General features: G+C 41.0%; 2 protein-coding genes across 8 annotated transcripts in view; both read left to right on the plus strand.

Annotated features, from left to right (window-relative positions):
• Positions 1-2,160, plus strand: part of KIAA0232 (KIAA0232 ortholog) — a 71,080-nt gene extending 68,920 nt beyond the window's left edge. For all 5 annotated transcript variants that reach the window (XM_075752544.1, XM_075752543.1, XM_075752546.1 and 2 more), the window contains one exon: positions 553-2,160. In XM_075752544.1, the coding sequence (XP_075608659.1) occupies positions 553-570 (18 nt within the window). In that variant the 3' untranslated portion in view covers positions 571-2,160. The remainder of the gene's footprint in view (positions 1-552) is intronic.
• An 8,228-nt stretch (positions 2,161-10,388) lies between these two features.
• TBC1D14 (TBC1 domain family member 14) overlaps positions 10,389-16,196 on the plus strand; it is a 72,687-nt gene continuing 66,879 nt past the window's right edge. The window contains exon 1 of one of the 3 annotated variants that reach the window (XM_075752556.1): positions 10,389-10,614. In XM_075752556.1, coding sequence (XP_075608671.1) covers positions 10,404-10,614 — 211 coding nt within the window. In that variant the 5' untranslated portion in view covers positions 10,389-10,403. Of the gene's footprint in view, positions 10,864-11,075; positions 11,219-16,196 lie in introns of those variants that run through there. The other 2 variants (XM_075752557.1, XM_075752558.1) reach the window with 2 other exon arrangements.

Below are 16,196 nucleotides of genomic sequence, written 5' to 3' on the forward strand. Positions count from 1 at the left end.
ATTTTCATTTGTAACTGTAGCCCTACCACTATTACTATCTTCTTAGCATCGCAGTGTCTACAACTACTTCTGCTATTCAGAGACTTCAGCTTTCTGCACATTAGGCTTTGTTCTTTAAGAACTGGGAGATAAATACTTAACACTGTAATCTATCAGTGCCTTTCTGAATGCAGGAGAAAAGCATGAATGACTTGTCCAGTCTTCATTCAGTAAATCTCATAACTTTGAAGTAGGAACAACAGGGTTGTGCTTTAGAGACTTACAGAAACTGTGTTTTCTATCCTATGATTCCCCCTCCCACAAATCAACACTGAGGATACCATGGTTTGTATTTTTGCTAACTGGAGAAGCCAAGGATTTTTTGTAGGTATGGAGGCAATGTGGGGTTTTTTTCCTTTTTTTTTCTTTTTTTTTTTTTTTTTGTCCTTTTTAGCAACTTGCCAATGTGGGGCAGAAGTTTAAAAAGTTACACCAAAAATCATAAACCACTGGGGTGATGTGTGGATTGTTGTGAATTTTGTAACGAGTAATGAGAATGTTGTCTTGTTGCAGATGATGGCATTCATGTAACCTGCAAAAGCATCCTGTACTGAACTTGAGCCTGAATGACTGAAACTATCTAAAATGCTCAGAGTGTTCAATGTTTTAAATGCAAAGGGTCAGTGCTTCACTTGAAAGAAATCCTGTGGCTGCTGCAGTTAGCTGCTGTTGTGGCTGTAATTTAGTAAATCTCGTAGTTCATTTTGTGTTTCCGAGAGAATGTGTGGGGCAAGTTATGTGTGTGGCGGGTGGGGGTAGGGAAAGCGATGACTTACAACATACATGTGTGATTGCAGTAGTGATTGTTGCTTTATGTGACTTGCTTTTAAATTTTCTTTTGTTAACTTAGAAAGTCAATACATTGTCAAGTTGCATCTGTACAAGACTATCAACTCCTTGTGCTTTTAACACATTATGCAAAATGTATAAGCCAGGAGGAGCAATATTTGCAAAACTAAACATTCTAAGTTTTTACCAACTCATAGTTTAAAAAACAACAACAACTAACTAGTCTATACAATAGCAGCATGTCTATAACATCAGGAAGTGCAGAAAGTCCAATACTGACTTGAAAAGCTTAACCATTAATTTTGACAGGCAATAAACCTCATGAGAACTATAGCTGTTTGAAATGTGAGCTGAACTGCCTTTGAAATATGTTCTGTGCTAGAAAGGTTTTCTGAATAACTGGGTTTTGTTGCCTTTATTCAATTGATAATGTAAGAATTGGAATACGTGGTTGGAAAACCATGCTGTTCTTTGTGCAACGCTTTTGTTGAGATCCTTACTTAAAATTGGCTTGATTTGTCCTTACCCAGGGACTTTCTTTCAGTCCTCCTCTTAGACTATGATTTAGGGTTTGTATTCATACAACAAATCTTTTGACACTTTACAGTTTCTTAATTTATTTGCAGACTTTGGATAGATTTTTATATATTTTACTTTCTTCTGGAGCTTCCTTGAGAGGTTGTTTAGCACCTGCACTGAGAACTAGTTAACTGTAACATGAAAATAAAAAAAAAAAAAAGAACTTTAGACACAAATTCTTCAAATCACTACAGTGAAGAATGGAATAGAACTTCATTCGAGAACAAGAAATGACCAAATGGACATATTTCAAACACAAACTTCAGCTCAGTTAATTTTGGCTAGAGCTGCTTCTTCGGTAAGAAAGGGCTCAAAAATAACAAAGGTGTTGCTTATAGTTACATTGTGGCATGTAATAATTCCAGCACCTTTGGGGAAAATAAAATCGTATATTGAGCTTGGGCAATAACAAATTGTCTTTACTTGTTTTCATAGTTTAATGGCTAAAGCTCTAAAGCTTTCAGTGAGAGTTGAAGTGTGGTTTTTAGTTTTTCTGTATGGATAGAAACACACACAACAACAAATCAACAACAACAGAAGCATTAAAGGTTGGCATACGCTGAACCGCACTGTGGTATGAAGCGCATTGCATATCCATAGCACTGAAGTATCAGTTTTCCATTCCTGGGCTGAAATTTTGTTTCTACTTTTTGCTTCAAGTGGTTGTATTGTTCTGATTTCACGTACACCAGAGTAACTGATTTTGTTTTCTTGTGGAGTTACTTAACACCGAATAAAAATATAAAAGGACAATTGGATGGCGTGTGTGTGTGTTCATTTTCTTTGGCTAGCGTATGTAACTTAGATACAACACAGCAGCTAAGCATTAAACATTCTGGAGAGAGAGCATGAGGTATCTAATTTGGGAGTCCTTTTCATTGCTGGAATTTTCATTGCATAATTTAGTTTTTTATTCTTTTTCAATACAATGCAGGAACATTAAATACACTGCATATGTTCTTTTTTTAAAAAAAAAAAAGACAAGCAAACTTAATAAGCTTAGTTCTCACTTCGAGTATTGCTGTAGAAAATGTCATAATCTCATAAATATCATAAACTTCACGTTTAGAGAACACAAGACCTTTTTCAAAAAAACACAAAAAAATTAAACCCCCCAAAAACCCAGACCCTCTCTCACAGATCAGTCAAAGAACTTTTATATAGTACGGGATCTAAACTAGTAGACTTTATTCCTGCTTTCAACTTGTGCTCAGCCATCAAATGGTCACTAGTTCACTTCCGCTGTTAGAAAAACTGCATCTGTGACAAGAAAATGCATACTCCTCACTCCATGGCCAGCTCTCTGTGTAAAAAGAAAAGAGAGCCCCCGTTGTGAACAGCTGACAGTCAGCTTGTGGAGACACGTGCATCGTGTTGCTGGAAGTTCGCAGCCACACTGATGTGGGATTCCATGTGGAATGATTGCCGCTCCCCTGAATTAGAAGTGCAATGAAAGCAACGCATAAACACACACTTGGGAAATAATGGAAAATAGTTGGTCTGTAAGGTCTTGGGTCAATACTTCTGTTCATTAGTATCTAGCGTGCTTTAAACTTCATAGTTAAAACTTTAATTATTTATTTCTTAAATGCATCAGGAGTGTATTTTCATTGTATTTATAGAAGATGCTTGATGAAAGAATTAAATTTCATCAGCCAGGCCTTTCAGTTGCTGTATCTGAATCATGAACTCCACATATCCAATGTAAACAATGCTTCTATCACGCAAACCCCACTGCGTAGTCCTTGGCAGCAATTGCATCTGTTGGTGGTAGGGCAGGCTGTGGGGTGCCAGACTTATCCAGGCTTGTTGGTGCCGAATACAGGGCCGAATACAGGGCCGTTAGCCGCAGCAGAAGGGGCCCTGGGGGAGTCCAGCTTGGGCGAGAGCAGGGATTGAGCAACTTGCTTATCTTGCACTGATAAGCACTGGACCTGAACAGGGGCAGGAGATGAGCAATTTGTTCATCTTAACAAGATGCAGCGCCTGACGGGTCTGCTCCTTAATCAACTAAGTGACGCCTGGGGTGAGGGGGAGCCTTCACAGCTTGACGTTACTTTGGTAAAACTAAACAGACTACTGCTCCTCTGTACTGAATGCCTTTGTTCTCTGCCACTTCCCCCCCCAGCCCCGATCAACTGCACAACAAGCCTTGTTAAGGGCCAATCGACACACAATACCTGACTTAGTCCCACCTCGCCAAAAGTATAAATCTGGCATTTAGAATCCTCTTTTCTGAGGACGAGAACTCCAACTACCCGGATGGGTCGACGGGCCTGGACCTCTCTCCTCCCCAAGCAGGGACGCCTCTTTGGTAAGACTTGCACCTCCGATTATGTCGGATGTTACCCCGGGAAAACTATCATTAACAAAAGCGCTGAACTATTAACTTGAGCTCAAAATTGTTGCAGTTAGTGCATTTATCAACGGCAGTTCCGAACTTTTATATCTGTCGCTTCAATAAATTACCTGTTTTTCTTTTCAACTTTGCGAAACTGTTTCAGTGAAAGTCCTTAGTGGGGCTCTGACAGGCAAACGTTGACTCTGGTAAGTGGCTACACACATAACCCTTTAGACATAAACCATTGACCAAGTCTGGGACTAAGACTGGACCTAGCCGCACCTAGGCTCCTCTCTGAGAAGGAGTTTAGAAAGCAAGGGGGTCCTTTCTGAACCTCGTCACTCAACGGGAGGGCCTCCCTCAGCCACATATCAGACTTGTACCCTTTCACGCGACACAGGCTTTAAATGCACATCAAACAATGAATGACTTCATGGGAGTGCTGTCTGCAGTGAAAATATGTGGAAAGGTACTGCAGCTCCTGGACAGCCGATCTTCTCAGGATTCCTTGACAGTAACTCATTCTTTTCTGCCGGGACAGTGTGTTTAAGTATTATCCCCGATGAATTTGTCATCTACCTTTCACGTACAACATCTTGCACAATTTTCTTTTATGACTTGTGAAACTAGTAGCAACAAGGGTCCAGAGGTCTGGGACAAAAGAAACTTGACTGATACATTTTAGCTTTCTACAGTAAGATCCCTTTTCCAGTGTTCAAGTTGCTCTTAAAATGCATTATAATATGCAAGTGCTTATAAATTTTATGAGCTACCGCTGTGCTCCAATATGCTGATAATGGGACTAAAAGAAAAAACTGACAGAGCTGGCAGCAGGTCAGCACATTGCTGAGAAAAAGTGACTGCGGCAAAATGTTGGTTTCCCTGCCCTACTTCATTGTTGGGTATAGCTTCACCTATAGAGAATGCACCGAGGTCAGAGACTGAGATGAGAGACGTCCCTGTACACTCCCTTCTACCCGACAGCCTTCCTGCAGGGCAAAGTGTTTCTGGAAGAACTGTATGTGTTACTGTAGAACCCAGTTAATCCAAGAACATGAGGAGGTGCAAAAGCAGCAGTAAGTCTCTTTCCCTGTTGGTACAAGGCAGGGTCACTTTTATTAACAACAGTAACAGCTATATGATATTGCTACAGTTGCTTTACACATTAAGATTTTAGAAATTGTTAATGAAGAAGGCTTAACTGCCCATCATTTCTGTATAGACCATATTTTACTCACTGCAAGAAACAGATGTAGCAACTCTCCTTGTATCACAGAACTGAACAGTCTCAAAATCTTGAATTTCTTCTAAAATCAGTCTAAACAATCAAGCCTGTTAAAAACTGTGAGTACATTTTCATATTCATTTCAGTGCTTTTCTTGTTCGTAGCAGGGAAACTCCCAATTAAATGGCACTACATTACAGTAGCAGTACTGAACACAAATACGTGAGCACTGGAATCCGTACAAAAGGGATGCTGCTGCCACCGTTACAGATTTGTAGGATCAGATCAGACAAATGCATGAGAAATGATGTAGATACGTATACATACATCCTGCCTCAGGGAAAAACAAGGAACTAACTGATCTCCAGATTTCTCTGAATCCTGTTTTCCATACAGCAAGAACTTCTATCCAGAAGGGCTATTAAATTGATTCATAGTTTACAGAGAAAAAAAAAAAAACAAACAGTAGATTGTCTATGGGACATTAAACGTGCACTTTTTCCTTTATTGATCCCAAACTTGTGTTTGAAAAAAGTACAACTTGTGTGTGCTTTAAGCCTATCATCCAAAGAGTAATTCGCCTCATTAATCCCTACCTGCTACGGTGGGCCACCCTCATCCCTTCCAGATACAGGACAGAAATTGGTATTAAGTTTTTCTTTTTTGCACAGTTACTTTATTCATGCAATAATGAATGTTAAGGAGAGTTAGCATGCTTTTTGTTCCTAATACCTTTTTGGTAGGATTTTTTTTTGTTTGTTTGTTTTGTTTGGTTTTGGTTTTGTTTTTTTTTTTTTTTTACATTTCATAACTTCTAGTTTTTGTATTGATGTTTGGCTTTTAATTGTCTTCACTTTGAGATGGGGTTTTAGCCCATAGTCTTTTGACTCTGGAACCCTTATCTATTTGACAACAAAGTCTTCTTCAAGAAGTCTCAACTGTCATGCATGCTTTTTAAATATTTTTCCTCCATCTTCCCTGTAATTTTACTCAATACAAAAATACTAAATTCTTTGAAGCACTGCAGATCCATAGAGCCATTAATTTGATCTGTTATCTGCCCAAATTGAATGGTACTTGGTTTCATTCATCATTACTAGTTCAAGACAACAAGTTATTTTAGTCCAGTACTACTTTTTTTTTTTCCTAGTGAGTTCCAATAGAACATTGCACGTGTTGGGTGCAATGCCTTTCGTGTAGTGTTGCAGAATTAATCTATTTGCTTTTGGAAATGTAATTTAAATCGTGCTTGCTTAAGAGAATAAATCTGGTATAGCATCCCAACTTTTCATTATGCAGCTGTGCATAATAAAAACCTTGTTTCCTTCTCTGGTATGATTTAGTGATGAGTGAAGATCCGTATTGGAAGTACTACGGAGGCTTTGTTAGCAGTTATTTATGGGCATTTAAGATTCTGCAATTCTGAGATACTAATACAAGCAGCAGTATTTTTAGTTTGTATAGTCTTACTCTTTCACACCTTATTACTCATCCTGTCTTTCCTAAACAGCTTGTAGACAGTGATAGAAACACTCCAGTCATGCATCATGTTTCAGTAATGTCAATTCAAATGTGCTGGAAAGTCTCACACTACCTTCCCGTTTTTCCAGCTCTTCATTTTCCTGCTGTCTTGTGGAGGGAAACTTTAAACCATGTAAGCCTATTCTTCACCAGTGGTAACAGAAAGGTTAACAGTAATGGTAGTTCTAGACCTGGCTTTATTTTCCTCATCTTTTGTCACCTCATTCTTTATCAGGTTTAAGTTCCTACAGGAGGAGGTGGCCTTTTGGGAGAACAAAATGGCATGTTCTCCAGCTGTTCCTGATTCATCCCAAACCTATGAAAATGGTTTGGTGCACAGACATTCCACTGCTAGTAGGAACGCTTGTGCAGATGGTGGCTGTGCTGGAAGTGGGCTGTCAAACACAGATGTGCAAAAGGCAAATAGTAGTTTTGTGAGAATAAAATTAATTTGTGATGAATTTGAAATAGAAGAGCATAGTATTCTCCATTTGCCAAAAACATTACCGTTTTCTTGTAAGGTATTGGTATTTTTTTTATCAAATCATCCTGCTCATTGCTGCAAGTCAGTAGAAACGTGAATTAATTCATTGTTCCCTTTTCCTGTGCCATAAAACATGCATTAGTTACTTTACCATACACACAAATAATTCTTTAAAGCATGGAGAAAAAGTATCAATGCCTCATCCCTGTTCTAACACTTGCCTTCAAGAGAGAACTTTTCTGCCTCTTAGCATGATGGATGGTAACAGAGATTATCCATCACTTGCTACACTTAGCACGCTTGCACGCTCACAGACTTGTGTAAGCTAAAACTACCTTAAATGACAGCGATGGGAAATAGAGGCAGGAACTGTTTGGCAGCTGGTATTCAATGATCTGCAACTGTTGTATTTTCACAATATGCAAATATTTGGTTAACTAGGGGAAAAAAAAATATTGAAATGTCTTCTGGTTTATGGCAGAGAATTACTGATCTCAAGACAGGGAGCTGCCCAGCTGATTCAAATGCAGCTCAGTTTGGCTGTCTCTGAGAGCTGCTTGCATCATACTTGGTTTCTGATGAATGAAAATTCAATCTAGATGTTCCCATCTAGTTCTTAAAAAAAAAACCCAAACCCTTACAGTTGTATCAATTGCAAAATTGCTGAAGCTTAAAAACAGAAGTGAAAGCCCAAGCAGAGAATGATTTCTCACATCTACAGGCATAAGAAGCATGAGGGAAGCTTGTGTTTCTGTTCCTTAACGCTACCATGTTCTAAAGGAACAAAGGAAGGACAATTACTTTCCATACTTTTTTTCATATGTAGTATATTTTGGAGAGACCAGTGAGACAGCACAGAGCACAAACCCTTCAAGCTTTTTTGCAGAGTAACTGTAAAACTGGTGTATTGAATTCTGGTGGCAGAATATAAGTTTGATTGAAGGCTTTTGAACTGAATGTTTTCAAATAATTAAATTCTCTAACACCGATCTATGATTAGACCACTTAGATGTCTTTTTGTCCACTAGGCCACTAGGTGAACATCAGTGGCCAGTTTGAGGCTAGTCTATGTAGTGCTTCATCTCTACATAACAGCCACAGGCCAGGCACTCTTGAACAAAACATCAGAATTTTGTCCCAGGAATTTTTACAAAATTAAGTAGGTTACAGGCTTACCCAACTCTGAATCAATGGCAGAGCACTGATGATAACCACTCTGAGTAAGCGCCACAACTAACTTCTCATTGTGCTTTTGAGGATTTACTTACATCCCATCTACTATAACAGGAAGACTTGATTTATTGGCGTGCCCTTATGGATGAAATTTAAATTTTGCACAGCTGAAAAACAAAGGCGCTAAAGGTCCCCTTTGCACTTAGTTATGCATTTATACTTCCCGTACCTGGTAGTACCTGTTCTATTTCCTTTTAATAATTAGGACATGCCACGCTTCCATGACAGCTAATGGTGTGATGCTGTATTTAGTCCCATAATGTCAGCCCTGACAGCTGACCCTGCCTAGCACATTGGGACCCTGGTTGTTCTGTGTTTCTTCAGTGCAAAGAACAGTAAGAATTTTGTTGTGAATGGGTATCAAAAAACCTACCAACTGAATAGGAGTCATCATCTGTGGGTTGAAAATGGAAAATATCCACTAAAATAAATCACTTAGAATGGGATCTCAAAGGTATTAGGATTGTTAGGCAAAATTCTATCCTTAAATAAGTGCTGACTCAGTAAGCGCCTAACTCCTTGTGTGATTTGAAACTTTTAGCTATACTCTATGCTCTACTACTGCTGAGATATCCTGTGGCAGGTTTTTCTAATAGTTTCTTCAGCCTAAATAATAGTACAAAGATGAGAGTACGATTATTTTCTTTGGAGACACTCTGCAGACTTCGAGAATTCATGACTACGTATTTCCATCCTAGGAACATAAGAATTCTGACCCAAGTTTGATGATGCCATGATGACAATACACTCTTCTGATTGCTCCAACAGAATTGATTCCTACTCTCAAAACCAGAAGGAAAATGTTAATACTGAAAAAGGAGTTAGTGGCAGCATATGACATATAAACATATGTCTATAAACTATAAACAAGTCATACAAACAAGTTTATAGTGCTTCAAAACTTTTGCTTTTATTTACCTTCTTTTAATAGTAATATGCAAGCTGTCTTGCAGCGGTAGCAGTGATTTTCAAAGAAAGACATGGAGAAATTAGTGCCAATCTTAATTATGTCGATATGGGTATCTTAATTATGTTGATACTCATCTTAGAAATCCAGCAGAGTAAGCACTGCCATTAATCAGTCTCTGACCCAGTCAGAGTATCTGCAGAGGTGTAATTTTTGGTTGATGGTAGGTTTTCAGTGCCTACTTCTCATTTTGATAATGACCTAATTCTCGTCTTGATAGCACTGGTGTCAATGGGGTCACAGTGGCAAGTACTTCCGTACAAGTTTACCTCAGCCTCTTGCAATTTATTCAGGTGAAACTCGCCCACATCAAAGCTTGAACAATCATGGCTTTGCTCTTCTTGATATTGAAGCAATTATATTAACACAAGTTCACATACTTCTGCATTTGCTGTGCTTACACCTCCAGCTTCAGGGTAGATGTAAGAGGTGTGAGGTGATGAGAGGCCAGTACTTACATCCTCAGTTAAGATGGGGGACAACTTCATCTTACTAACATTCTAAAGACATGATCACTGAGTCTAGGTGCAAAACATGTATGACCTTTGCAGAAAAAAAAAGCAAGAACGAGTTTTAAAGATGATAAGGAAACAGGAGAGCTCTGCTCCCGCAAGGTACTGATTGGTCGAACTTCTTGCAGAGTGGGGGTGGAGAAAAGAAGGGGTGTGCAGGATAGGTTAAGATAGGTTAAGTATGCAAATGCAAAAGGGATCACTTTTGAGATGTATGGTAAAGATAAGAGAATTGAAAATCAAACATGCTAGAATAGCAACTACCATCCTAGACCCTCCACTTTTGGCATTACAGGCCAGTTCCACAGAGCTATGGATACACCTTCACTTGATGCCCCAGGCCTTCCACAGTCCGAACTTGTAAAACCCACCAAATTTTGTTTTTCTCTTAAACGCGGCCAGGAACACGAGAGCAGTCTTGCCGCAGACCTCCTTCCCCCAGAGGCCGCCAGCGCGCAGGTCCCACCGCCCCGCCACAGCCCGGCCCCCCGCGCTGGCGGTAACACAGGACGGGCTGCAACCGCCCGGTGACGAGCCAGCGGCTCCCCTCCTGCGCGGGGCTCCTCTGAACGAGCGCCCTCAGTTAAAGCCTGCCGTTCTTCAACCCCCTCCCTTCTCCGCGGCCACCCACCGACTCCACCGCGGCTGAGCCGGGCGCTCACAACCCGCCCCCGCCACTGTCCCCCGCCTCGGGCGCGCTGAGGCGATTCAAAATGGCTGCCAGCGCGCAGACCTGGCGCCCAGTGGCCGCCTCCCCGCTGCGCAGGCGTTTCCTTCCCCGGCGGGCGGTGCTTCTCAACACCGCGCTGGGGAGGGGGAGCAGCGGCGGGGCGGGAGAAGGCCGAGCGGCGGGGACCGGAGCGTCCCGGGAGGAGCCCGGCACCTGTGCCGCCGGCAGAGCTCCGCCGCTGCGCCCGCAGCCAGGTGTGCGCCGCGCCGTGACCGCCGCGGGGGCGGGCGCCATGGGAGGCCCTGCGCCGTGCGGAGAGGGTTCCCGGCGGGCGGGGGCTGCGCCGCCTCATCTCCGCTGAACCCGCCGCTCCTCCGCGGAGACCGGAGAGGGATATGGACCGCCCGCCGCAGCCGCCAGCCGCCTGCTAGTCCCGCCGCGGCTGTGGAGCGGGTTGGGCATGGCCCAGCATGAAGAGAGCGACGGAGGGCAGCGCTACCCCGGTGAGGCGTCAAAGTTTCTGCGTGGCTCTTCCTCCTCGGGCGGCAGACCCCGCCGGGTGGCGGCTTGCGGTCCCGCCGGGGCTCGGCCCGCGCTTGGGGCTGAGGGGCATTTGGTGGCACCTGTTGGGGTGAGGGGCAGAGCCCGGGGTAGGGCGAACGGGGCAGGCCGGGCCGCCGCCGCCACCTGCGCGCCGGGCAGGCGGGAGCAGCCCCGCGGGGGTGAGGGGCTCGGCCGGGCTGCGGGTCGGTGATCGGCTGCTTGCTTTGCTCCTCCGTGGCCACCTTTAAAAAAGTTAGAGGAGCGGCTCGGCGCCGCCGGAGTCTTCACCGAGTATTTTAAAGACCGCAGAGGAGGGTGAGCGTTGCTTCCTCAAGGCTTTGAGGAAAGGCATTGGCTGTGGGTTTCCGTTTTTTGGTTTTGCTTTTGCTTGGGTGGGGGGTTTTGTGTTGGGTGGTGTGTTGTTTTTTTTTTTTTTGTTTGTTTTTTTAATGAAGGCCACCAGCTAGGAAACCTTAGCAGTGTCGCGTCAGCCTCAAAGCCCGTGAAAAAGAAGCAACTTTCATCTCTATCGGTGCCTCTCTTTCTAGTGAAGTCTCCTAGGCAATTCCCAAAGACCAAACAAAACTACAACTAACGTTAGCTGAAGTTCTCATGATGCTGCTGCTAATTTAATGTGGCCTCAGATTTTTCAGTGATATTGGTGTAGGGAGGAAAAAAGCCCTGTAAACTGCTTCTGGAGCAGAGGCTTTAAAAGAATACTGTGACTTATTTGTATTGCCTGCCTGACGTAGCTAAAAAATGGAAAAGCGGTGAATGGTTTACCTATGATCACTGTCGAAGTGTTCTGCTCAGATTTGTAAAGCATGTACTTCATGAAGGGTGCCAGCTGGGAGTTAGATAAAAGAATTCTTAATAAAAAAATAACCACCCAACTTGTTTCTTTTCTTTTTGCCATTAAAGTTTTGGCAGTGCTTACATATGTATCCTTACTTGCTATATCTCACACTTTGTTGAAAGCTAGACTTTTGTAGCCTGAGGAATTCTTCACTGTCAGCAATGCAGTGGCTGCTAGAACGTGAACATAAACAATCTGAACCAAGAAATGTTTCATAAACAAAGCTAGGTTTGATGCTCATGTGCACCGAGGTCACCTGCAGTTGTACTTGATAGCAGCAATGTGTTTCTTGGTACATGCCACAAAAATATTGTCAAAATTATGGAGAGTATAAACCCTTAATTTTTTAAAAAAATATTTTTCCCTGAAGAGGAAAAAACCAGTTGCAACTTTGTAGTTGAGAAAATTCCTTGCTTTTCAAAACTTAAAAAAAAATAAATTGCTGACAGAGATAAGTGAAGAGAGATGTGTGATAAAAATTGAGGTGTTTACTGCTCAGTTCTCAAGGAGTTTATGTAAACCATTCCTCTTCTCGTTCCTGTGAGGTGAGAAGATATGATTCCTGTTTTGTAGATACTTGCCTTACCCTTTCTTCTAAACAAGTTTGTTCTCTAAATTGCATTGGAAATCACAGCAAACTTGGAAGAATGTGGCTTCAGTTGGCATCTTTCTGATCTTTGTTTTTTCTCTGATGGTCTGGCATTGCTGTTAACTGTCTTAAATTTATACATTGAAATGGGTTAAAAAGCCATTTTACTCTAGATCTTGGAAATTATAATCAAATATGACTTGTTCCCTCTGTGTGGTTGAGTGATATGCAAAGTCAAAATCTGTTTTAAAGGCTCTGGTTATTGTCAGAACATGCCTTCTTGCATGCCATGATCAGAATCTGGGGAATGTAAGGCCATATGGACAGCCAGACCGGGACAGACCAAAACTCCACCTGTCAGAAGAATTCACCTGGGAAAGGGCCTAAAAGCAGGATTCATGTATATTGATATTTCCACGAAGTTCTGACACTTGTAGTTCAGGGACTTCCTGAGTTTCGTTTAGGAATCCTCAGTGATTTTTTTTTTTGTTTTGTTTTCTTCCCTGAGCTTACATGTAAACTTCTAGCATCCACAGTGTACTGTGGCAAGGAGTTATGCACCTTAACTACCGTTTGCATGTATAGTTATGTCCTCATGTTAATTTTGAACCTGGCTACAAAACTATCTGGTGTGCCTTAGTGCTTATGTTGGAAGAGTTAATGAGTAAATAATACGTACCTACCCTCTCATTGCCACTTGTGACCTCTGCTGTATTTTCCTAGTACCCTTTTCTTTGTTCTCTCTCTTCTGGAATATTCAGAGATCGTAGTTCCTGTAAGACATAGGATGTTAAGACTTTACAAATATCAATTTTATTTAGATGATAATATATTTAAGTAAACCATGAGGATTATGAATGTTGTGCAGACAAAATTGCTTATTCTTTCTCAATAGTTTATTATACTACTAATACTTTAATAATGCTATGTTTATTATGATGATAAAGTTATAATAACATTATGTTACTAAATTATTTATGGAAAGAAGTTAGTATTGGAGCATATGACACTTAGAATGTTTGACATCGGTTGTCAGATTTTGCACTTACCAGTGAGGCAGCTAAAATGAGGAGTATAAATATCACTTCACTACATCCTTAAAAACAATCCTACAGCCACCTAATGCAAACTGAATCAAGGTGTTCTCATGTATGTTTTGGACGGCTGATTACATCTCAAGTTTCCATTTAAAGCCCTCAATGGGTATACTTCAAAGCTTCCCACAGTTTCACTGAACTGTGTAAAATGTTTGTAGCTTGTTATTGCATAATTTGCTCCAGCAAGCTATAGCTGTTATATATTTCTGCATTTGCTGGTTGCCAATTTAAAGGGTCTCTTGCTGTTGAATTTCTTGCTTAAAAAAATACCAAACAAAGTTAAAATAGCATCAGTACCCTTCTGAAATACAAAAATAAGGTATTTTAATTTTCACTTCTTTTTGAACTCTCTTGTTTACAGAATTGTTTGGCCTCTTGAGCTGCTGTTTTTACTGGCTCTTCCAAGGTGACTTGAACACTTACTATTTGTAAGCTTAGTGAAGAAGAGCCGTGCAATTAAACTAAGGACTGGCTGTTACTTGGGAAAATCGTTGAGCAGAAGTGAAGGCAGTCATTGGAGGAATTCATTATGGGAACATGCTTGTGGTTTTTTTACCCACACATCATCAAAGTTGTTCCTGGCTGATTACATTTCTGTACTTTGTTTTCTGGACTGCATTTTCTGGGTGCATTAATAACTATGAATTGTGATAAAGCAAACACCTGCACCCTTGCTTAAACAGTTCCATAGTGTGTGTTCCATAGTTCCATTGCTGTGTTCGATTGTCCCATTGGGGCTGGGTGGGCTGTTGGTTTGTGTATGAAGAGGTGGGTGAGCATGGGGAAGAGAAAACAGGCTTAAGTTAGAAAAATACATGAATCCAAGCAAGAAGGCCTGAGAGCAGGAGAGCCAAGTATATGCAACAGTAATTATATCTAATGCTCTGTGTTAATGTCATATTTTTACACTTTGACTATCGCAGTTGACTTCATGAAGTAGAATAGTTTGTTGCCTGTGTTCAAGGATCGTTGTTTAGGGTTCTTTGTTTTTTGCTGGCCTTTGTAAATTTAATTTAGTGAACAGAGAACGTTCATAATGTACGCAGTTGGTATGCTAGCTATCTCAAGACATCACTTCTTTAAATTGCAAGGGATGTAAACTTCTCAAACCATGGTAATATGAAAAAAGTTGCTATAGCAACTCTATAAGAAAAGTGTACATCTTCACAAGCTTTTTAGTCGAAACAATACATTTGAAACCTTGCCTAGCCAAAGGATTAGGCAATTGATGCATTGATTGATTTGGATGCATAGTACATAGCTGGCTGTTAGAAAGTTCTGAAAAGGTCTAAAAAATGAAATATCTAGGGTTGTTTCTACTTGACTTTTTCTTACACTTAAGAGTGAACTGGAGTGTCAGATCAGCTAGTGAAGAGCATTTGTATAGTAAGCTAAAGAATTGGTATAGCATACAGAGTACGTTTGAATTTGTGAACTTTTCATGTGACTGCAAGCTTGTGGCAAAAAAATGTTGTGATTTGGACCAGTGGAATGTGTTTGAAATGTGTTTTCTGTCTCACAATGCCAAAGTGTATTGATGGGCTCAGATCTAAGAACGGACAGTGTGCCAAACTCTGGTGTTTGGCAGGGCTTAAGTGCCATTAACCAGTGGTTTGGAACTACTGAGAGGAACGTTTTCTCTAATGAGATATTTGGGGTTTGTCTTTTTTTGGGGGGTGTTTGATTTTTAAAAGTAGAACATGGGGAGGACCTTCTAGGGGACAAGTGGTGCCTTTAATTAAATGCTACACTTGAGAGAGAATAGGAGACCAGAAGCAGGAGACCAGGCTTCAGGAACTGGAGAAAAAACTGTCTAGAATGCAAGCTGTTTGCAAGATGGGAGGAGTATTCTTCACTCCTTCACACTTAGCCCAGAGCGTTTCAGAGTGAAGAAACCAAAGCAATATGTGCATATTTGTTCTGCCAACTGCTGCAGAGTAATTACATTGCAAACTTCAGCAGAGCTGTAGATAATTTAACTATTCATATAGAAGGAGAAGATGTATGTATGTAATGTCACAATAATAATCATGTGGTGTTTTAGGGGGTCGGTAGCAGTTCTGGGAGCCAGGGCAGCAGTCCTGATGGTGTTCCAAGTTTATGAAAAGCTGCAGTTGCCCACAAGGACAGTGCATCTAACCTGCAGCTTGACTTGACTGCCCTCTCTTTGAGGGTCACTCAGGTTTAGACTGGAAGTAGGGTACTGACTGGATTAACTAACCTGCTGGCAGCCCGTGGGGAGACAGTGTGAATGTATATTGCAAATATGAAGGACAGCGATCCCTGAGTGCAGTAAATACAATATATTTGGAAGTGTCAGTTTTACTGTACATGCACTGATGAAGTGCATCATGCATATTGTCAAAATGTTGCCTACATCGATAGCTTTATAGCTATACAAATTTTGCATCTCTTGGTTAATGCAAAACTGATATATTATGTATTCTATTTCAGTGACAAATTTATTATCAGTTTTATGGTTTCCAGAAGAATGTGAAGAAATCCTGTTTAAATGAACACTTCAGAATTTTGGTCTAAGTGTATGGAAACAAGTTTTGTAGCACCCCAGTATCAGTAAATATGCATTTTATTTATAGAAATAAATTTCAAGTATTGTTCTTAATATTAACATGGAACATGACTGCAGTTTTTATAGTATGTAATTTTACTCTCGGGAGATGTATACGAAGTAAACACTGCCACACAAACTGCTTGTGAAAAGCTTTTCATGCTTGACATTTTCTAGAAGCC

This window comes from Balearica regulorum, chromosome 4 (genome assembly GCF_011004875.1).
Source record: "Balearica regulorum gibbericeps isolate bBalReg1 chromosome 4, bBalReg1.pri, whole genome shotgun sequence".
NCBI lineage: Eukaryota > Metazoa > Chordata > Aves > Gruiformes > Gruidae > Balearica > Balearica regulorum.